General features: G+C 38.4%; 1 protein-coding gene across 1 annotated transcript in view; it reads right to left on the reverse strand.

Annotated features, from left to right (window-relative positions):
• Positions 1-10244: 10244 nt before the first annotated feature.
• The window catches only part of LOC126484220 (ras GTPase-activating-like protein IQGAP1), a 350623-nt gene continuing 336659 nt past the window's right edge, over positions 10245-24208 (reverse strand). The window contains exons 31-33 of the mRNA XM_050107637.1: positions 19452-19695; positions 12441-12574; positions 10245-12357 (exon numbers count right to left, since the gene is read on the reverse strand). Of these exons, the coding sequence (XP_049963594.1) occupies positions 12458-12574; positions 19452-19695 (361 nt within the window). The 3' untranslated portion in view covers positions 10245-12357; positions 12441-12457. The remainder of the gene's footprint in view (positions 12358-12440; positions 12575-19451; positions 19696-24208) is intronic.

Here is a 24208-nt window from a genome sequence, read left to right on the forward strand (position 1 = left end):
GGTGGGATCAAAAGAGGAGGCTAGAACAAAGGGGATATTTCCCTCCCTCCTGCTTTCTAAGAAAAGGTAACGAACATTGTCGCTGTGTATCTGACACATACACTCACCTATTGGAAGGTTAACTAGCTGAAGGTGCCTAGAAATCAGTAATGTTCCTTTCACTTGCAATTCAGGTCCTTCAGTCTTATGGATCTCCCACGATAAAGGAGCATTGACTCTCCCAAGGTGCTCTAAAGTAAACAGGGGATGGGGGGGGGGATCACTTCTGCAGGAGGTGTAGAGGACACATATATTTTCGAGGAAAAGGGGCAGATGGGGGAAAGGAATCAGGTCATAGACGGTCTGCATAGGGGACAGGAAGCGTATATGGAAGGCGATGCGGAGTGCATGTCACTTGAGGATTTGGAGGGGGGCGGAGATCCAGGCGGAACGGGCATAGCAGAGGATGGAACAGATCAAGGATTTATGGGTGTGGAGGATGGTAAAGGGGTTCAACCCCCATGTCCAGCCAGAGAGGAGTTTAAGGAGACAGAGGCAGTTGTCGGCTTTGGATTGGATAGAGCAGAAATGAGGGGTCCAGGTAAGGTGACGGTCGATGGTGACTCCAAGATAGGTGAGGGTGAGAGAGAGGCAGACAGGCTGCGCACAGATGGTAAGGGAAAAATGAAGGATCCAGAAGGAGGGAGTGGTACGACCTAGGATGATTGCCTGGGTCTTGGTAAGATGGATTTTTATGAGCTACTCATTACACCCTGTGGCAGAAAGGTCAATGTGATTCTGGAGAAGGCGTTGGGATTGTCGTGAGGGCAAGGAAGGCGGTGTCATTGGCATACTGCAGGAGGTGGACTGGAGGGGGGGGGGGGGGGCACATCTGCTGTGAGCAGGAGGTAGAGGAGAGTGCCGAAGGGAAGAGCCCTGGGGCACACCTGCTGAGGGGTAGAAGGTGCGGGAATCGGTGTTATGGATGGTGATGTAGGAGGGGCAGCAGGAGAGGAAGGAGGCAATCAGATGGACATAGCTGATACGAAGGGTGTAGGTCTGGAGTTTAAACAGGAGACCGAGATGCCATACATGGTCATAGACCTTTTCGAGGTATAGGGATACAAAAATGGCAGAGCGACGAGAGTTAAGCTGGAGGGAGAGGAGATGGGTGAGGTATAGGAGTTGGTCATCGACAGAGACAGAATGTCGAAAGCCACATTGGGTGTTGGGGAGGAGGTGGTGTTGGCGGAGGTGGTGATGGATGAGCAAGGTAAGGATGGATTCTAAGAGCTTGCTGAACACTGAGGTGAAACAAATAGGGTGATAGGAAGAGGCATCAGACGGAGCCTTGTTAGGTTTGGGGAACATCAGGATACGGGAGGTTTCCTACAGGTTGGAGTAGAAACCAATGGCAAGGAGTACGTTGTAGAGGGCAGCAAGGACTGGCAAGGAAGGAGGAAGGGCAGTGTTTGAGGTGGCAGTATGTAATGCAGTCGTGGCTGGGGGCAGTGTTGTGTTTAGTGCGGAGTGTGAGGATGGTGTCCTGTGTAGCGATGGGAGTGTTAAGTTCTAATGGTAGTGTGTGGACCAAGTACTGGAAGCTAGGAGCAAGGGGAGGAGCGGAGGTATCTATATGTTTGATGACGTCGGGGTGGAAAGCAGACCAATACTTGGAAGAGTTTATTGAGAGCATGGTGTTGAGTTGTGTGCATGTCTGTCGCCAGGCACAATGTTGCTTTGCAATAAGCATGTTGCGGATGTGTCGTCGTAATTGCCAGTGGTGAGTGTGTGCCCCAGTCATGAGTGCAGAAGAAGGATTGGTAGTCAACGGGATTCATGAAGGAGAAGGAGGGCAGAAGGAGTTGTTGGGGTGGATGGGATCATCTACTGGACGGACGGGGACGATGAGCTCCGGTATGTCAGGAGGAGGCTTTGCTTTGCATTTATAGTAGGTAGGATGGGAATCATTGCAGGTATTACAGAAGGGGGGAGAGGCGAGATTGGGGCAGTTATTGAGGAAATGTGAGTCTTTGCGTCGGGGACAGGTAGAGGGACTCCTACAATTGGCAGTTCATTCTTCGACCTGCAATCAGACAGAAATGCATCATTTATTGCCGAACATACTTGTATTACACTTTCAGATTTTTTCCTTTACTTTTACTTTGAAAAGTGGTAGAGTTGTAAGCTCAATGATTGATAACGGTGTTAGCAGTGTTTGCGCTCACCCTCCTTCCAAATACTTGAATTACATTCATAATAAAAGACCCAGACTGTGTCGACAACGCTATGATGGAAAAAAAAATATATATTAGCATGTGTTTTGGAGTTGTAGCATCAGTTCTAGTCTATGTTTGTGCTTTATACAATTTTTCCACTAGTATCCTCATTAATAAGACTGCTCACCCCAAATGTCAGTTTATGTCTATGTGAACAAACATAGGTTTTTAAGAATTTCATGAAGTGATGAGTGTTGTGCATAAGGTACTTCTTACTTCTAACACAAGGGAGACTGGGTGGGGGCTTTCTGGGCGGGCCAAGTGCATCGACAAAGGATCCTCCAGCAGCAAACAATTTTCCCCATTACAAGGCAGAAATGGTGACCTTCAGCCTGCTCTGTAGTACAATAGTGGCTTGTGCTTGTTGTGTACAACTTCGTACACAGTGATAAGGAGGGGTGCGCTTCAGAGTAGTGTGGCAACTGTCATTGCAGGAAAGCTGGACAGGAGCACAAATGTTTAGTGAGCAAGTTAACACAAGAAACAGAAGATTCGCTTTTATTTCTTCAGATGCACAAAGATTCATTACAAGTAATAAAGCAAGAAACAGAGTCCAGTTATCACAATGTCCACAAGGATGAAGCAATGAGGCTCCAATGCAACAGGGCCACCAAGCTGAGGCTCAGCGGGTGTGCTCTATTGGGTCCACCAGATTCCACACAACCGCCACTGGCATCTTACAGAAACTTGCAGTTCTATTACTATGACAATTGTGGGGTGGTACCTGCTACAGTATGAAAGGTGGTCATACTGAAATACTTCATAATTCTTTAATCATTCAGTGTTTCACAGTGCAGCAAATCCAAACATATTGGTGTTCTTGCAGCATTGAGGTGCATTTATGAAGACATTCATACCGTAACAAATACACGTACAATAGACACCACAAATTGTGAACTGCTGAATACTTCATGCCCACTGCTAGTGGGCACTGAAATTAATAAATGCACTGTCCTGTCTTTCCTTCGACTCACATTCGTATAAGGCTGCAGTAGAAACTAAATGATGTATGTCCTTTCGGACGACGGGCTCCATATCTGTATAGACACATATTTTACTTGTTGAATTATTGCATTTTATATCTTCATATTATGTGAATGTGTTAGATCTTAGTATCCTCCACAGATACACAGCAAATGAAAGCAATATGGCAATTCTCGGATCTAACTATACATTAGAGTGACCAGAATTTCAGCATGAAAAAAAGGGATGTTTGCGAAAAATTGGGATACGGGACACCACGTATGACTATATTGCTTTAGTAAAACAAATGAAAACTTAAGTTTAGACACACAAAATCCATATATTTTAACAAGAAATTTCAAAACAGGCTTTTAATGGTAATGTATGGTATGATAATTCATTGTTTTTCTGAGAACTGATTATAATTCAAAATACTGAGCAATTGATAGAATGACTTCTAACAAATGAACACTAATGTAGACATAAAAAATCCATAGGTCATTTAGCTATTGTATCAAGAAAACTACTACCAACTTTGTACTTATCAGAAGACCTAATATCTTTCAAAAGCTTTGAACTGGTTAATATCAGGCATTTCTTTCAGGCAAGATCTTGCTAATTAGTCTTAACTATTACAATTGCTTCATTAGTTTCTGTGGTAAAATGATTTTTCTCATCAATCCAAAGGGAATTCACAATTGAAAATACACTTTCCACAACAGCATTTGTGCCTGATACAGCAAGAGCAAAACTCAGAAGCACCGCTATATTTTTACTTGAAGTACCTGTACTTTTAAGTGTATGGAATATGACACACTATCTTTTATCTGTTTCCATATTAGCTTTTCCCCATTCCTCAAGCTTCTTGGATACAATGTTGTTCACCTATCTTATATCATCAACAATACCTCTTCATCTATCTGAAATGTTGCTCCTGAATCTACTGTGTTGAGAATTTTCAGGTAATTTAAAAGTTCAGTCCAAGAAACCGAATGCGTTAGTGTTATCCAGTGAAATGATTTCAGAGGTTGAAATGGAGAAATCCACTTTCCTAAATAAGTCACAAAAGTGTCGTAACAAATTTGCAATTGCCTTGTGTTTTGACTGAGTGAAAATACCTTCCTTCCCCAAGTTAATTAAAATTGAAAAAAAAAAAAATAATAATAATAAAAATTGAAATTTACTAAATTTCCTGTTACTGATTTTTTTTTTCAAGCAGCTCTAACTCCTCAGCTGATTCTGTTGCTGAAATTGTTCTTTTCAATTTTTGGACAGAATTTGAAAATATTCTCAGTTGGCTTTGCGTGAAATGAAGCCAAAGCAGTGACTGTGGGCTCTCAAAAACTATTTCAGCCATATAGGACTCCGATGCCAAGACAGAAAATAAGATTTCAAAGATCAGTAACTCTTGTAACTCCTGTCAACAATGACAAGCATCTAGTTTTAATACTACCAACAACTTGCTTGTATTCAGTGTCAACAAAATCACAGAATGATTTCAGTTCCACCAAATGCACAGTGTAAACATGAAAAATTTTATTCACTTTTGTTTCTATGTCAATGGAAAGAATGTCTGCACTTGTTTGAACTCTATTGTGCACCACATGGGCTGCACAACCGATGCCTCAAATGTTCCTTCTTGAGAGCACTTTTCAGTTTGGAATAAACAGTGTTCGTTCTGTTCTCTTTCACCCAGCAAAGTTGGTATTACAGTTATCTGCACAATATGCGACAATCTTGTCAACTACATTTTCCTTTTCTAAAATATCCAGAATACAGGTGGCTAATAATCCTGCCGTTTCACCACTGGTGTTCTGAAGACAGATTACTTTGCACTGAACATCTTTGGTAGGAATGAAATACCTCACTAGAACTGGTACGAGCTTTAAGCTTTTGTAACTTGATGCATCAACCATAACAGACACATACTTAAGGTCCTTTAAGTTCTGACTGAAATTCACTCACTGCATATGGTGATAAAACATTCACTAAAACTAACTCGCATTTTATATTACAACATGTGAATTTCTTCTCAAACAGGTCTCTGATGTGAAGAGCCATGCAGTCCATTGAACGGAAAGAATGAATGTGTTTTGCAGTATGGGACATAAACAGCTCTTCTTCCACAGCAAAACATTTATCTTCCTCTGTTTGTAGTTTATTTGTTCTTACAAAGGAAGGTATGTTGCTAGAAAATCTCACAGAAACTGCTAGCAGGTGCTTCTTTTTCTTTACATGCTGCATTATATTTGCATGTCTTCCAGGTTCAATGGAAAAACCTGAACAACACAATGTGCATTCTACATTCATACTCCAGTTTCATTCAGGAAAGAGAACTCTTCTTTTATAGTTTTCAAGAAAGAACACTTTCTTTTCCTCATATTAATGGGCACGAGTTAGTTTCGCACACAGAAAACTACAGACAGTGGAGCGCACTAAAGCAAGTAATAGTCCAAACATTGTGTTGGTTGCATCTACTGCAAATTTATGTCATCTAACAGTGAATAGCTAATTCTTAACTATAAATACAACTGAACATTGGTAGCCCTACAACATTTTTTAATGAAAAATTGTTACATCTTTCCAACATTTCTGCAGTAGCAAATAATCGATACAAATCACAAAGCTGGTGCATAAGTCACTGGCACTGTGAATGTTGACAGAAAATAATCTGCTCACATCTCTCTGCATACCGTGACCAAAATCATTTTCCTTTATTCCACCTTTGCATTCAAGACAAAGCAGGACTCAAGAAAATGTTGAAAAAACTACATCTATGGCATTAATTTGATGTAAAGATACATAAAAACACAAAATGGAGGTGAGAGAGATGAAAAGTTACCGCTGATTACAAAAAAATGGGATATTTGGCGTCTCATTGAGTATTTTGCGGGACAACAGGATGCAAAAGAAAAAGAGAGAGAGAGAGAGAGAGAGAGAGAGAGAGAGAGAGAGAGAGAGAGAGACCCCTTAACAATGGGGCGTTTGGTCATCCTACCATACATGACCCTGTTCCGTTTATCTCAATTATTAACTGTTTCTTAATGATAATCAAAAGTTATGTTGGCCAGTATTAAAAATTTTATAATTCAAAAACGGTAAATGATCTGTAAGATTTTCTATCACAAATTGACAGAATGAAAAGATGCATCAGTTGAGCATGCCAAACATATATTTCATATGTTTTAAGTCATGTTTTTTGATAATTGGTATAAGTGCATATGTGTTAGATCATGTTTAATTGATTAAGTCTCTGCTTTTTTATGTACCATGTCATGTTTGGCCTTTACGGGAGCAGAAATAAATGTTCTTCAGTTTAAACCATACATCTAACCTGTACCTTTATAATAAGGAAAATGGTGGTCTATTTCATAGAAGTTTGGAAATCATGCCATCATTCGCATGATTGGCAAGGCTCTCAGAGATGCTGATTTGTGGAGGTTGGATTTCTGGAGGAGGTACCGAGTGGAAGCTATACAATGAACTTTGTGTTGATATCTTAGAGAGGAGAGACGTGACGTTGCAGAGCAGTTAGTCCGGTGAAGTGAAATTTTTTGGGTGACTGTCTGTTGTGCAGATTAAAACTGTTTCAATCTGCCAGGAAGTTTCATACCAGCGCACACTCCGCTGCAGAGTGAAAATCTCATTCTAGTGATGAGTTATTGATTTGTAGTGTCTACTACCATTCTGATCACACAGATTTACACATTCTTAACTGCAGTTGAATATTACCAGATTGTATCTTTTAAACATAATTACTGTAAGACTACCATTTCTCTATAGTCTTTAATGTGTCTGATTGAGTAAATTATCACTTTATTCAACATAAATTTGTGGTGTCGCCTACAATTTCTTATCAGCAGATAAAAACCGTTTATGTCATTTATTATTATTCACTTAACAGCAGTTTGTTTTTGTTTATAATTTAGCTTAACTTGCCCATGCTTTAGCTATTTGAGAGGGAGGATCATAATCTGTGACTGCTACTTTAGCTGTCTTAGCTAATGGGCATAAAAGCAGATGTGCACTGCTCAACGTCGAGCCACATATTGTGAACAGAGCCCTGCATAGTCTAAATACCAATCGACCACCACCCCGTTAATTTAGTATGTTGAAAATATGGTTTCCTGTCAGATAATCTGATAAGAAAATCTACCAATATTCCCTAATTTTGGTATGTTGCATATTAAATACGCGTATGAGAGCTACAGTTACTACAGAGTGCATTATAACTATCATATTACATCACATTAAATTTAGGAGTGTGCAGTGTATTCATTAATTGTAAATTTCTGTTATTTTTGAATTTGTAAGTGGCCATAACCTAAAAAAAGTTCAAAGTCAGTAAATTTTATCCCAGTTTTCTTCTCTTCCCTTAAAAAACCCCCCACATTGTTGGGTATTAACCACTTCAGTTGTTAATGGGAACTTGTAATCTATCTGGATCCAACTTCAACCTATTTTCCCTTTTAAATTTCTGAGCTACCTACCTGACTAAGGGACCTAACATTCTATGTTCCAATGTGTAGAATGGCAGTTTAGTTTTTCTTGGTGACGGCATATTCTCTGTTGTCCCCACCTGGAGTTCCAAATGGGAGACTATTTTACTTTCAGAATATTTTATGCAAGAGGATGCAGTCATCATTTGATCATACAGAAAAGCTGCTTGCTCTTGGGAAAAATAACAGTTGTTAAATCCCTTAGCTTTCAACGATTCGCAGTACCTGCAGAGCAGGCCATGTTAGCAAATGTTGCAAGACCACAGCAATCAATCATCCACATTGTTGACGTTGCTACTACTGAAAAAGCTGCTGCCCCTCTTCAGGAACCATAGGTAAGGCCAATATTACACTATCAAATTTCTTTCACAAAGTTGGTTTGTGAAAAGTATTTGACGTAGTGTAATAGGGAACTTCTGTCAAATGCTGCTTTCCATCAATTTTATTTGATTAAATCTAGCATCTCACCTTAGACTTGGTCAAAGAAAGCAATCATCCCTGTTTACTGCAACCAGCTGGCCTATAAAAATACACTGCAAAACCATTGGGCATTGTTATGTAGGATGGGGAAGCACATTCAAAATGCAAAGGATGTCATATATTGGAACTTATTGTGGCACTATACATATGGAAAGGCATTTTATAATCTGTGATGAAATAAAATGTTTTCCTTTTATAGCATGGCAAATAGAAAACTCACTCTCTTTCTTCAAAGTGAGTTAGAATAGGCTGCACTGACAGTTTTGTATATGAAGTCAAAACCAAGTAAATTGTGAGGCAAGTTAATGGTCACCATCGATGTTTATTTCTTCACTGAATAGAGAACTGAAGAACTATAGTTTTTCAAGGACAGCAGCGATAGTCAAACATGTATAAGAACTGTATTTTGTGTTAAATGCAATAGAACATGTGCTACATTTAGGTTAAGATATGCACATAAAGAAGAAAGTGTCATGGGCAGATGTGCTGGAGGACTTAATGTTGCAGCCACGAAAGAGAAAACTGATAGGTACAAGCAAAGCACAGAAGCAAGGAAAAGGTCAAAATGTCTTTTATAAGAATAAACAGTAGCTAATATACAAGAAATTAAAAATTGTACCTAGTTTTGAATGTTTTGAAATGCATCTGAAATCTGTAAAGCAGACAACTGGTGAAAAGCATCAGAAAATACTTGGCAAGCACATGAATATACTCACAGTCAGTTCCTTTGGAACTTAACACAGGTCAGGTCACAATTCATTTCTCACGTAATTTTCGATGAGATGACCCAGCTACTGTGAACCGTATACATCACACTGTACTCAGATTCTTTTGTGTGTTAACTTTAATAGGAGGAGAAATATTAGTTCATTGCACTTCATGTGTGTATTAGAACAATAACAGCCCCATTTAGTGACTGGGAAACTAACAGCATTAAAAATAGCAATTTCCCAGTTGAAATCGTGTGGTTCTTGTGTTACTGTATGTCAGCCATTCTGAAAGAACTATGACACAATATTTGCTGACAGTGTAATGCATATTTTTGTGCAACGGCAAAGATCTTTGCCCGAGAAATGTGATGAATATTTGATCCATTTTCTTTGTCAAAGAAATCTGTTAGTGTAGTACCATTCTTAGTCTGGCTTCACCAAATTTACGCCTCCATTGTGGATGCACCTATGTTACAGCTATTTTTATCATTTACAAACACAAGTCAGCCCACCTTGGCAAGGACTATGGTTGTTGTGGAGTACTCATAAAACTATGTCATGTAAAGTTCTTAGTGAGGAATTATGTTATCACTTAAGAAAAATGGGTGGTTATCTTTAAATTATTAGGTTATATGAACTACAATAAAAATTATTCTGTTGCATTGTCCTTTGATGTACAAAACAGTGAAAGTGTTGATTAGGGGTGATACAAACTAAATACAGAGGTTGGGTTTCAAATGGAAAAATAAGAAAATGATTTGCAAAAATTTAATTGCTACCAGAGATTAATCATTTTAGAATTAAAAAATATAAAAATACAAATGCACATAAAAATTATAAGAGTAAGGATTTATGCATTTTGGAAGAAACAGTTATACATACAAATTTCAATAAAGACATGTAACCTGTCTTTCAATAAGGGAGCAATTGAACAAATGATGTTCTCTGTTGATACAGATTCATTATATAAATAGAACACAACTCATGTAATATTTCTTCCCTGTAGGTTCTAATTTGCAATAAAAATAGCAATAATTTTCAATATAACTTTGATTCAAAATGACTAGAAAATGTGAAAGATTGTCCTCCATCTGTGTCAATAAAGAGAGACTGGGACAGGGACAGTTATACAAACATGGGGGTAAGGGGGTGGGGGGAGGGGGAAGGAAGGAGAGAGGGAGAGAGGGGGAGGGGGGAGGGGGAGAGGCAGGGAGGGAGGGAGGGATGGGGAGAGGCGGGGAGAGGCAGGGAGGGAGGGAGGGAGGGAGGGAGGGAGGGATGGGGAGAGATGGGGGGGGGGAGAGAGAGAGAGAGAGAGAGAGAGAGAGAGAGAGAGAGAGAGAGATATGATAAATCTGAATGAACATATTCTGAACACACAAGCAGGTTTTTTGCATGTGGCATCCTGCACAAAATGTGTCCTATTCAAAATATCCATTACAGGTATTATATTTTACTTTCAGACAAGTATTAAAAATACTTAACAATATATATTTGTACACAGTTTCAAACGTTATTTCACATACATATATACATACACAAAAATAATTGGGTAACTGAGATTTTGTCTGATTGATTTAATGTTATTTATAAAATATAAAATAAGCCATCTAAAAATATGATTTACTTAACACTGACAATAATGAATTAGGTATTGTCCAGAGTGTACTTGGCCCTGCCAAGAACAAGTACAATAATGATATTGCATTTTATACTGACAGAAAAACAAACAAATTAAAATATTTACAATAATCGACAGAATAATAGTGTGGCCATTTTGAATATAACTAATTTTCACAAACATCTATTGTTTTCAGATTTATTGTGACAACACTTCATCAAATACCATCTATGACATAGAATGCGAAGATGGCCACTGTATGGTCAAAACTGATGTTGATCGTTATTACATTATACATATGATTGTGTTTAAAATATTAAAGACATTGTGGCTTACAACCTTATGACTTAATAAAACTGCATAAACATTCAAAACTGACCCTCTAACTTCAATAAATTTGGAATATGACAGTGTTGTCCATATCTGTAGTCAAAGTAACATATAATTAGTATGTGTATAGAAGTAATTTTATTGCAATCTTTGGCAGAGTTCTTTAGTTCAGTCTTGATCCCATTTGGTTAAAATTGGTTTATTTTTACTCATAGTTTTCTGAAGAAAGAAGCATTCCAAATTTTCTATGAACAAGAGATAAATATCTTTACAACATCTGAAGTTGAAGTACAATAAATAAAACTATGAATTCATTGAATCTTGCTGGATGGAAGATGTTTCTGACGTGTTCCCAGCTCTTGCCTTATCCAAATTCTCATTTTAGTAAGAAAGTACCAAGTATTTACACTTAATCAATTTGAGAGAGAGTGCAACATGCCATCTATACCAAATACAAAAATCTAATTCTACAAGATATTAAATGATTTTAAGCAATTTGTCAAAAGATGTGACTTTCAGCATCTATGTTAATATGTAATACATTTTGCCCATTACAGTTAACAATACTTTTTCTACTTTTCCAAGAAATGTCTCTGAGATTGAACAGGTAGAGAGTGATTTTCTTGAGGAGAGAAAGAAAAGAAGGCTGTGCTGAGCTCCTTCAGCGTCAAGGCACCTTATGAATATCATAATTTTCCACAAAATCTTTGAAACGACCCTTTTCCAGATGCAAATGGGGATTTAGGTGACGATCTCATTGTGGAAATCATGTAACTGCAACATAGTTACTTCTTGTAAGTTTTAATTTTCTTTGCACTGTTCATATAATGCAGTTTCAATTTGTTTGTGTCTCACTTCTATATTTCTCTTGTACTCAAAATGAAAAACATTTTTATAGCTTGAAATAACAGTACAAACAAAGCATGTAAAACACCTGTATTCATTGGAGCCATTACCTTTGAGTCAGAATACACAAAAGAACTATGCATTAAAAACAGAATTTTATGAGAGATTAAATCTTTACTTCATCTGGGCAAATTATCAGCTTACATGTAAATTTATGCAATTATCAGAAAGTAACAATTATCACTTTGGTACATGTAGCTGTATAACAGTAAGACATTATGTAGACACACAAATATCTATACTGTGGCAATGGTGAAATGTAAGTAATTGGTCAGTTGTCAGTAGCAAGAACTGCTAGCCACCTGCATTAAGCAGCTTAACAGCAGAACTCCTTTAGACAAACAAATTATGTCTTCAGTAGTGGAACATGACAAAACTGTTGTCACATTTGTTGTACATATTTTAAGTTGCCTGCTCCAGATGAACAGCAGTTCTCCCTTTAATTTATTATGCTGGTACGTCTGAAGCTTGTTACCCTTTTGTTATGATTTATTGTGGGATAGACCTTTTGTGCTACTGACAACTGTGAAGGTCTCCTTTGCTCTGCCATCCTTTTCATTTTGAGAGGTGCTGCGGCTGCAGTGAAAGACCTGCTCATAGGGCACACATATGATGAACAGGTAACTAGTATCTTAAAGCTACTAAAAATATTATATTTTTCCATTTCCATTACCTTATGTGTAATGTGAATTATGATTTGCTGTAAAATTTTCTATTAAGCAGAAATAATAGGAGATTAACATTCAGTTTTGCCTTGCCAAATAGATCCATAACAGCTGCGCCCTCATACTGAAGCTGCAGTAAATTCTGAAAAATAAACAGAGAATGATATGGCACATTAAAAATTGTTTATCTACAAGCAGATTTAATTGGTCTAAAAATCTTCACCAGAAAGCTTAGTTTCTCAGAAAATGATATGATCTCTCATTTTCTCCTTGACTCTTCAGGATATGTGGCAATTATACAACAAATCAACATGCTTCCAATCAGAGGTCACAATACCCAAATATTTAAATTGTAATAATTACATTCTGCAGTGTGAAAGCCATGTATCATGAAGTTCATTATATTTTCTGTTGAATGCTCATGAGTGTGGACCAGAGTATTCATGTAAACAATAACTCAAAAAATAGTTAGACATTTCCCCTACTCCCAAGTATAAAATGTTGTAAAATCTGAGAGCAGGAGTTTACTAATATCAATGACTGATGGTTATTTGATGCTGAAATTAGATCTTGACTTCTTCACAAGTCTGAGATTTGTGTATTTCCTTAAAATGACCATCCATTTCCCACATAAGGAACCATAACACCCAACTTCCAAAGAACTCTATACTGGTAACACTTTTATTGGTCAATGCCACATTTCCCAATACTTTTGTATGTTAAATTTTGCTGTAAATGGCTTGTTTTAGTGAATCTTTAATGTTGTATAGTAATTAAACTGGGTATTGTTGCAGAAAGCAAGTATAAATACAAAATTATAAAATACATTACTTTATGTAAGTGTCTTAGGGGCAAAGATGACAAATTGTGTGTGGGTGAGGGGCAGGTGACACCTGGTTGATAACTTAACACTTGTAGTATTCTGTGAATTGTCTCCTTTATTCCTAAAGGATTTACAATCTGGCAGAACTTTCAACACCATAAATACAGTAATTTAGCTTCACAAACATGTAAATCAACAGGTCACCTGCTTGATTTGCTTCTATCAGTCAATCACACCATAGGATAAATGAAGTCATACAAACATCGATGTCATCAACTGTAACAGATGGAATAATTTAAATCATGGTTTACAAGGAGTATGGTAGCTTCTTAGACAATCATCATTGGCTTCGCCCACTCACAACCATATATCTCCTTTCAACCTAACCTAAACCTCTGGCTACACTACACATCCACTTGTCACTATAAACATTATTTACAAAATAGAGATAATAATACTGGATAAAACTTACTGGCAGATTAAAACTAAGTGCTGAACCAGGACTGAAATATAGAACCTTGCCTTTTGGGGGCCATACTCTTATCAAGCCAAATTTCCGGGTTTGAGTCTCAGTTTGGCACATAGTATTAATTCCCCATGGAGCTTTATTAAATATTATTTTCATTATTTTGTAGATCAAGTTTGTGTTAATGGGTTGATCTGTAGTGTAGCCCATGGTTTAGGTTAGGCTGTAGGTCATGATTTTGTCAAGAGTCCTGATGAAGAACACAGCTTTAATGTGCCAGGAAGTTTCAAAACAGCACATACTCAATTGCGGAGTGAAATGTTCATTCTGCAGTATCAAATAAACATGGAAATAAACATTCTCAGTGTTCTGTTATACTACCAGAAACAAGTTTGTGTGATGATGTGTCTCCCATGCTGTGACTGGCTGATAGAAGCAAATTGAACAGGTACTATTTTGATTTGGGTGTTTTTGAAGCTTAAGTACCGTATTTGGTGGTATTTGATTTTATACCTATATACTACAAAAATATGCAGTGTAACTCATCCACTGCAGTAAGCAACTCTCTGAAATGTCTCAGTTATGGTAAAATTTGTTGCACAAAATTATCAGCAAATGTGACTTCGGCAGATAAAACTGTTACACAAGTTTAAATATATAGTAATTTCAAGATGGTTCCTTTATTGAGAGAAATGATTTGTTTAGTAATGAAACCCACAACCTCTTACAAACACATAGGTACTTCAGGCAGAGTTAAAGGAAACAGTGAAACACACTGGGTTGCACCTCCAGACTAGGTTGACAACTCCTATGGTTCAAATGGCTCTGAGAAACATGGGACTTAACATCTGAGGTCATCAGTCCCCTAGAACTTAGAACTACTTAAACCTAACTAACCTAAGGACATCACACACATCCATGACTGATGCAGGATTCAAACCTGCGACCATAGCAGTCGTGTCGTTCCAGACTGAAGCACTTAGAACCACTCGGCCACTGCGGCCAGCCGTCAACTCTTATGAAAACAGATTATGTTCAGTCCTAGGTTCTTGTTTCATCCTCAGAATGATGATGATGAACCCTACAAATATTTACATGGTAATGAGTCTTACATTTATCTGCAGTGGCAGGTCTCAGTGGAGTAGATACCCTGAAGGGATGCAACCCTTCAGAATTTGTGGAAAAACAATTTTCCAAGCCAGCAGGAAATGTGGTCATTGTCAAATGTCTACTGTTGTGCAGAAGGCAGTTTGTTTTTACATGCTAAAGTGAAAACTCTAAACACCTGTTTTCACATTACAGTGAAGTGCATATGATTCGCCATAAATTTGCATCAGAAGAGAACTATGGAGTTACGACAATGCTTTAAAAACAACTTTAAACAGTGTATGGTTGCAGAGTTATATCACCCAAAAAAGGGCATAAATCACATGAAAACTGGTGAAACCGTATATGAAAACTGGCGAAAAATCACCCAACAACTGGTTACACACCTGAAAACTGTCAACACATAAAAATTGACAAAAAAACATCAAATAAAACAAATTTTTTCATGCCTCTACTGATTGAGTGATTTTTTTGTTGAAGTTTTTAGCTACAGGTCACTCTTGGTTTATGCTCACGCATTTTTAATGTGTTAGTTTCAGAGGACCCAGTGAAAGTTTCTGTATTGAGAACAAATAATTTGCAGTGTATGTCTTGAAAATACATTACATGTGGCACGGACAACAACTTAAAATCAGATTACATAAATATTTAAAAGCTTAGAATCAGAAAATACTCTGCTTAATATTTATGTGCATTCATCTGGGTTTTCAGTCCACTTCACCAACACCAATTATTCCTTCTCACTTAAAATTTTTTTTTCTGGCAATTACCCATTTTTAAAGGTAGACTTAAAGCTGATGTTACACCCTCTGCCTTGTTCATCTCATTTACTGTCCCTCTTTCCACCGACATTTCACGAGACACAGAGTAGCTCAAATGGGTTAAGGCTCATATGTTGAAAGTAATTATTTAGTTTTAAGCATCTGTATTAAACAACCATGTTACAAACTATTGGTACCACTGCAAATTTAAAGTACAGACTGGTTTCCATGCTGTGTCATGTAATCTTATTAGCTGAAGCTACAACAGTCTGTCAACAGAAGAATTTTATATTTACACTTATACAGGAAAGTGTAAAAAGAATTGTTGCCCTGTAATAAAGATTTCCCAATCATCAGGTACAAGAATAACACGGTTTTAAAAACAAACAAGTGTGAAGCAAAAGGTGATAACTGAACCAAAATAATGACCACAGACTGATTAGTCAAAACTGGACCACATGCAGAAATATTCCTAAGTTTTAAAATTAGTTTGTATACCATTCATTGAACCACAGCATCTTGTGTATCATTACAACAATTAATTTTTTTTTCCTTAAAGAAAAAAATCACCACAAAGTTCACACCTGTTGAAAGACACCATTTATCATACATCATTTCATTTTGTGTATAATACAGCTTAGGAATGATATGTTAGGGTATGCTGAAAAGTAATGCCTCTGAATTGTTTTAGCTTTTTAAATATAACCAACTTTATTAACACTGCATCTTTATTCATCATGTCTAAATTCTCAACATAGTCACCCTAGCAACAAACATAATCATATTTCTCCCAAGGAGAAAACAATTTGTTGACACCATCACTGTAAAATGTTTGATATTGTTGATGGAGTTACAACCTCATCCCAGGTTGCACCCTTTCATTACTATCAAAGTGATGTTATCGAATGTGTTCTTCAAGTTTTGGAAACATGTGAAAATCGGATGGGGACCAAGACAAGACTGTATGGAGGATGATCGATGACAGTCAACCCAAAGTGTTGGTTTGCTACAGATGTAACAGTACTCGTGTGGGGTCTGCCATGGTCATGCTGAAGGAGAGAGTGCTCCATGTGAAGACGAACTCCTTGAATGCATGCTTTTAGTTTCCTGAGGGTTTCGTTGCACCTCACAGAGTTGACGGTGGTGCCTTTAGGCATGAATTCCAAATACACCATACCTTGAACATCCCAGAACACTGTCACCATGATTTTACCTGCTGATGGCATGGTCTTTAACTTTCTTAGTGTTGGTGATACTTTGTGGGGGATGTCCGTGCTTCTCTCATGTTTTCAGGATAAAAATGGTGAACCCTGTTTTCACAACCTGCCAAAATGTTGTTTGGGGACCCATCAGCCTCAACACTCAAAACACAAACGAAACTGTTGACAGGTGTCCATCCTCCTCAGTTTCATGTCAAGAGTGAGCATTTGGGGGGCCCACCAGTCTCACTGTTACCTGTACAGAAGTTCTGCAATGATGGTCCTTACACACACTTGTGATATGCCACATTTATCTCGGAGCTGTGTCTATGGTATCCTACAACTTTCTCTTATGAGTTTATCACTCTGATCCCCATGAGTCTCATCTATCGTCATACACAATAATCCACTGTGAGATCTATAACGCACATTGAGGTTAGCACCATCGTTCCCTTCATTAAGAGCATGAACTACCTAATGTCGCATATTACTGATATCATTACAATCATGACCATACCCAGCTTTCATTCTTCCATGGATTTCAATTGAAGGCAGTTTTTCTGCAGTCAGAAACTCAATTACAGCATGCTATTTCACACACACCAACACGGTTACATTACACACCGCCATGTTACAAATAACAATTTGGAGGCCTCTAGCAGCAGAGATTTGCAACTTTTGTCAGGAAAGCTGGAAACTCGAACAAGTAATATGTGTGACATGTAATACCTCAACCAATATTGGAAACACAATAAAAATTTGGAGTCATTACCTTTCAGCATGCCCTTGTAATTGCAATATACAAAAATCAAAATTTGTGATTATACAGGGGGAGAAAAATTTTGTCACAGAATTTTAAAGCTAGATACCTGACACCACTAGGAACCAAAGTTACTAATGTTGTGTAGGTCAACAATGCACAATTTTTAAACTACGGAAACTTGGCACCAAGGACTTTCGATTGGCCACGAGATTGCCCAGTTGCTGGATGCTCTGGTCCATGCATGACCGCGAATGCTTTGCCTGCCGGTCTGCACGCTCAGTGGTAGCCTGCCAGCCTTCCACTCTGGGGGCAAATCCGTCCTGACACATCTATTCTAGTTTCATGATAAGACGCACCGGGAACAAACCTATCAACAGCTGTTAGTTCGTGTACAGAATATCTTTTACAAATTGCGTCAGCACTGAAAAGAGCCCTTTTTTGTAGCTAGGACATTATTTACTTAAAGCAGTTGTTCAAATTGGTGACCCTCAAGACGTGACAAGCTCGGTAACGTCGAAAGGTGTTTTACCGAACTCTTTCAAAGATTCCTGGCATTACCATGATTTAATTGGCAGCATGTTGAATGCAATACATTAATTCCTCTTTGTTTCTAGGTGGTTTGCGTCCAGGTGGTGAACCTTAACTTTGAAGAATCCCCACAAGAAAAAGTCCAGTGGTGTGAGGTCTGGTGATAACGGTGGCCATGTCGTACGAGCAAATCTGCCAGCTAGCCAGCTACCCAGCCATTGAAGAGTTCATTTAAATATCTGTGGACAGCATGACTGTTACGTATAGGTGCCCCATGATGCTGCAACCATTTGCGTAGCTGTATGTCCAGGGGAACATCTTCCAGCATTGTTCCCGGTGTCTGTGGACAAATGTGATGTGAGTATTTACCCTTGCCCAATAATAAATTTTGAGTGTGGTAAAGGCCATCCCGATAGAAAGTGCACTCATCGGTAAACAACACAATGGTGGGGAAGTTGGGATCTTGTGCAACACATTGCAGTAACTGCCAGCAAAACCCTAGCCTGTGTTCACAATCCACCACAAGATTTAGGTCTTTGACAGGGTGTAAACTAAATGGATGCTGGCTGTCATCCCTCAAACCTCCCAGACTAACCGATGATTGAACCCATGTCGTGTCCAGCCACTTGAGTACTTGTCGTAGTTGCTTCCTTGAAGCGCTTGAGAACAGTCTCTTCAGATGCAGCATCCTGTCGTGTTCAAGGTCTTCCAGCATCACCACGATATCCCGCTAACAATCTGTTTCACCAAGTCGCCGGTGAATTATTGTAATGTTTGCGGGTGTGGGTGGCATCTTGCTGGGTACTGTTCCTCATACGACTGTTGAGCTTCATGCGGATTACCATCGGCTAATCCATAAACAAAAACCATATCTCATTGTTTTTCAAACGAATACTGTGCTGCCATGCTTACTGTATGACTAAACCGCACGTGACACACGATTGCTCTGAAGCGAAGCTTAGGTGTGATGCCTCTGACGTGAGGTGGAGACAAACAGTAAGACTTATTTGACACTTGTGTGTATAATGTTGGGGCAGTGATGGGGCACGGGGCTTTTGTATGTGTGAACTGACAACCATAGTGCTGCCTGTCAACCGATGAACGGCAACATGGCCAATCGGGGTTCATGGTGCCAAGTTTCCGTGGTTTGAAAATGATGCATTGTCGACCTACACAACATTGTTAATTTTGGTTCCTACTGGCATCAGCTATCCAGGGTTAAAATTTTGTGACACAATTTTTCTCCACCCTGTATACAACACAGTTTTATTCACATATTTGTGTACCAATGAAAATATAGCACAGAAATATTAATTTGAGCTTTAGCACTATCAATATTTTTTATAACAGAATGCAATAATATTTAATTTACCTGCATATCAATATCCACCTTCTCCATGTCAACTCCCATGAACTTTGCGGAGACAATAAATATGCCAGGCGTTTCAGACGGGCTTATTTCAAACTGTAGGTTACGAAACTGAGCAGCTGGTAGTCCGTCAACTTCAAGCAGTATTCCTTTCTCATGTAGACGAGCAGCACTATAACGCAGTTTAAGCTTCCTACTTGCTTTTGAATGTTTCTCTCCAGCCTCACTTCTTGGGATGTGCACTTTTCTGCAACACAGTGTATGTCATATAAGTTTTCTGCTATTAAAGTCCCTTATATATTTTGTCTCAGCTAACAGATAAACTGTGAAAGTTTGTGTAAATGTTAAAAAAAAAAAACAACAACACCTCTGATGTGTATGTATGTCTTCAATCATTTGTAATAACAGTTAGAGACACATGCATGAAGTGTCAATCTGAGGTTTTGCAGAGCAATTTAAGAACAAAGCATTGTGTAAAATAATGAGTGAGCATACTACCCACTGGTGTAATGCAAGATTTTTGGCTGTTTGCACACTGTTCTTCTTTGGGGCTGGACACATAGGAAGAAAACAGTAATTCAGAATCAAAATAAAATAGTAGCATGAAGGTCAGAATTTAATGTTAAGCTAACACCGAGTTCATTAGGGGGTGGGGGCACTTGCAGTGAGGAAGCGTTGTAATTGTGGCTGCATTAAGCAATCATTCCACTGCTCACTCAAGTGATACAGGGAAACAACAGGAAACCTACGGCTGGTCAGATTATGATTTTAATACTTATTTGACCTAAACTCAGAGTAAGATGATTTAGCAGTTATAGAAGGGACCTGTCAGACTTAAAACAGTACAAAAACAGGAGTAACACTGTCACTATCCATCTCAACAGCTAATACAGCACTGTTTTGTTTTGGTGAAGGAAAATGGTTTGTATATGCACGTGCTGCTATCTCTGTGGAAAAATATCCTACTTCATGATTCACAAAGATTCCTTATTCTAAATGGGATCACTGTGCAACTTTACTGTTGAGGTGTAACAATTGAAAATAAAATGACAGGAAGAATGCTAACTTTGATTTTACTCTGGATGCCCATGTAAGAATAGGTGTAACAAGCCACTTTAGCCTTCTGCACGATGGCTATTTTCATGGTAACAGTCCAATACAAATTAACCATTTGATTTCATATAATAATTTGAAGTTGGGTGTGGATGCCACATTATGCTTGGAGCAGGAAATGCCCATACAGTAGAGTCTCGATAGTTCGAGGTGAATGGGACCAGAACCACCTCGAACTATCGAAAACTTGGACTATCGAAATTTAAATGGGGGAAAAAAAAAAATTATGATATTGTAACTAATACAGGTCAAAATATGAACTCTATTAAAATAAAAGTATTTACACATGCATTTGCATTGGCAGAGTAACAATAATTATTTATTTAGACAAGTAATAGTGAAGTGTCTTTTGCTTGGCGAAGCTGCAACATTTCCTCACGCCAATGTCACGCCACCGTCTCAGGAGCAGTAGGTCAGTTGGTGTCGCCTCAGGCTGTTGTTCCACGCAGCATATGGCAGCCTCGAGAGCAGCGTAGCCGTCGATGTGACTCGTCATCGGTGCAGCCTATGCCTCGTCATCCTCGTCACTCTCACACTGCCATGGAATGTTAACCATGTTAATTATAGAAGAGTCTGTCACTTCCAACTGTTCGTCCGAATTTAACCACTTGCCTACTTCCACCTCTTCTGCCTCTTCACACCCTGGCAATCTTCTGATTAAATTACACGATGGTCGATCGTCCTCATCTGCTAAATCTTCAGTTTCTGTGTCTGGCATACTTTCCTGTAGAATTTTCCTCCATGACTTAGAAATTGTGTCTGACTTTATTTCGCTCCAAGATTCGCTAATCCAGTACACGACGTCCTTCAAAGTCACTTTCTTCAAAGCTCCTACAATGTTTTCATTGTCTTCGGAATGCAGGATTGACTGTAGCAATTGCTGTTGATACATTTTTTTTAGACATTCCAGAATGTCCTGATCCATGGGCTGAATGAGACAGGTAATGTTTGGCGGGAAAAACAAGGCGCGGATACTGTCACACTGCAGATCTCCTGCACTTGCATGTGAGGACGCATTATCCATGAGCAAAATTGCTTTGCATGGCAGCCCCTTTCTTTTAAAAAATTCTTGCAGTCAGATACAAACGAGTTAAAAAACCAGTTCTTTAAGATTTCCTGATTCATCCAGGGATTATTCTGATGTGTATAGACAACCGGAAGAGCTTAGATGGATACATTCTTGAATGCTCTTGGTGTGGCAGACTTCCCAATCACAACTAGTTTTAGTTTGTGGTTTCCAGTTGCATTTGAAGCTGCCATAACTGTGACCCGCTCTTTGCTTTTTTTGTGCCCAGGAGCACTTTTTTCTTCACAAGAAGCAAGTGTTCTCGCTGGTAACATTTTAAAATTTAGCCCAGTTTTGTCACAGTTATATATTTGTTCATTAGACAAATTTTTTTCATTTATGATTTTTTTAAACTCGACGATAAATTCTGAAACGGCCTGAGCGTAACCAGAGAGTTTTTCTCCACATATGTCTAGTTGATGCACTCCATACCTCTTCTTCCACTTGTCGAGCCAGCCCACACTAGTGGCGAAATTGTCATCTCCTTCCTGCAACTGGTTTCTGAAAAACAAATCTTTTTCTTGCAAGACTGTGCCAGAAATCGGAGCACCCTTCTGTCTCTGTTGGGTAAACCACATGAACAATGCCTCACTTGTTTTTTCGAAGTCTGACTTCTTTATACTTCTTTCACTGAGAGATTCGTGTGAGCATTTCTGTGAAGAAAACTGTTCCAATTTAAGTCAGTTTCTTCGCCAGTCACCAACAGTAATTTCACCGCCACCATTTTTGAGAGCAAGTTTTTTTATTGTTTCTCGTTTGTCAAGTTGTCTTTGTGCTTCTAATTTTAGATGCAAAGGCACAAATTTCCTCTTTTTTGTTACAGCACTCATCTTTGTAAGGTGTACAATGGAACACACAGTCAACAAACAAAATGACACACAACACTGTACAGTAGAGGTACTGGGAACTACAGCAGCATATGAACTCCTCAGTTTTGATCGGTAGCAGCCGGCAGTAGTTGGGGTATTTTGTGCCATACTGACAACAGATGTTTGTGCAACAGGGCTGCGAGCTTATTGTCAGTGTTGATTGTATTGTTGTCTGCTTTGTCACTTAACTGTACTCTCCCTATCTATCTTTTGCAATTATGTTTTCATTATTTATCATGTCAGTAAAAAGAAGAAGAAGAAGAAGAAGAAGAAGAAGAAGAAAAGTAGATTGTTGCAACCACTCGAACTATCGAGACTGTACTGTATTTTGTTTGGTTGGGCAAGAATGATACAACTGAGTAGACAACACTTTTCTACAAGTTATTTCTAGGGCCCCACTGAGTTCAGAAAGGATGCAACCATAGCGGGCAATAAAATGTCAGTTTGTTTTATGTTAATTCCAGAAGCATGGCAATATAAATTTCATCACTGGGGAAAGATGTGGCACTGCTCTCTGATTATTTTAACTTTCAGATTGAAAATCAATATAACAAAGTTGTTCAGACTTCTTTCTTACTGGCCTGAAGTTTTTATTAATGGGGCATTTTGGATCTTCCAAGTGTATGCCCATCATACTACCCAAAGATAATCTCTCACCATTATTTCTTGTTGCTGAAGAGAAATAAAGAATAATTTCACATTATAGTAAACAATGGAAACTCCAGGTTGTAATATCAACAATGTAGGAGAAAACAGATTGCTACTTACGATAAAGAAGTTAGTAGCATCTGTCTTTTCAAACATTGTTCTCATTACATTAGCAACATTTTTCAGACAGCTTGGCATGACAATACTCAGAATTAACACAGAACGTGGTAGAAGGGCATCACACACATTTATCTGCAAATTTGTTGTAGTGTATTGTATACACTCATCTATCACAAATAAAATTGATACGGCATAACTGGATTTTTTGATGTCATTGATGGATGTTTTTCACTTAATTCAGAGAACAGAAGTAGAAGTGAAGCCAACACTGTGTGATGATTACAGCTTTTGGATCTTCCAAGCTGAAGTACGTATAACACCTTCCGAAGTGATATCATCATCTTATTTATTTTGCACTGACACAGTGTAGACTGCATAGAAAGTGCACACGTCATAAAAGATACTTGTGAAGATAATGATTTGATGCTACCTATATAAATTAGTTCTTTTGTTTTTTCTAATAATTATCATTGTTAGAAACTACAACTTTCTTTCATGGTGTTTCTGTACTGAAATACTGGGGGTACACTGGTGGGTGACTTTTTCCTTAGGAGTCAGTTCAAAATGGTTCAAATGGCTCTGAGCACTATGGGACTTAACTGCTGTGGTCATCAGTCCCCTAGAACTTAGAACTACTTAAACCTAACTGACCTAAGGACATCACACACATCCATGCCCGAGGCAGGATTCGAACCTGCGACCGTAGCGGTCACGCGGTTCCAGACTGTAGCGCCTAGAACCGCATGGCCACTCCGGCCAGCTAGCAGTCAGTATCTGACAAATGTACGAAAGTGTGCAAGTGTAAATGATGAACTGAAGAGTGATTTTTTTTCCCTGTCTTGATAACACCTGACTTTGAATGTGCCACATGTTTTTCTTTTTCACTAAGACATCCACATCAATAGTACATGAGCTACTTGTAATACATACGTGGATAAATTTGA

Source organism: Schistocerca serialis, chromosome 1 (assembly GCF_023864345.2).
Source record: "Schistocerca serialis cubense isolate TAMUIC-IGC-003099 chromosome 1, iqSchSeri2.2, whole genome shotgun sequence".
NCBI lineage: Eukaryota > Metazoa > Arthropoda > Insecta > Orthoptera > Acrididae > Schistocerca > Schistocerca serialis.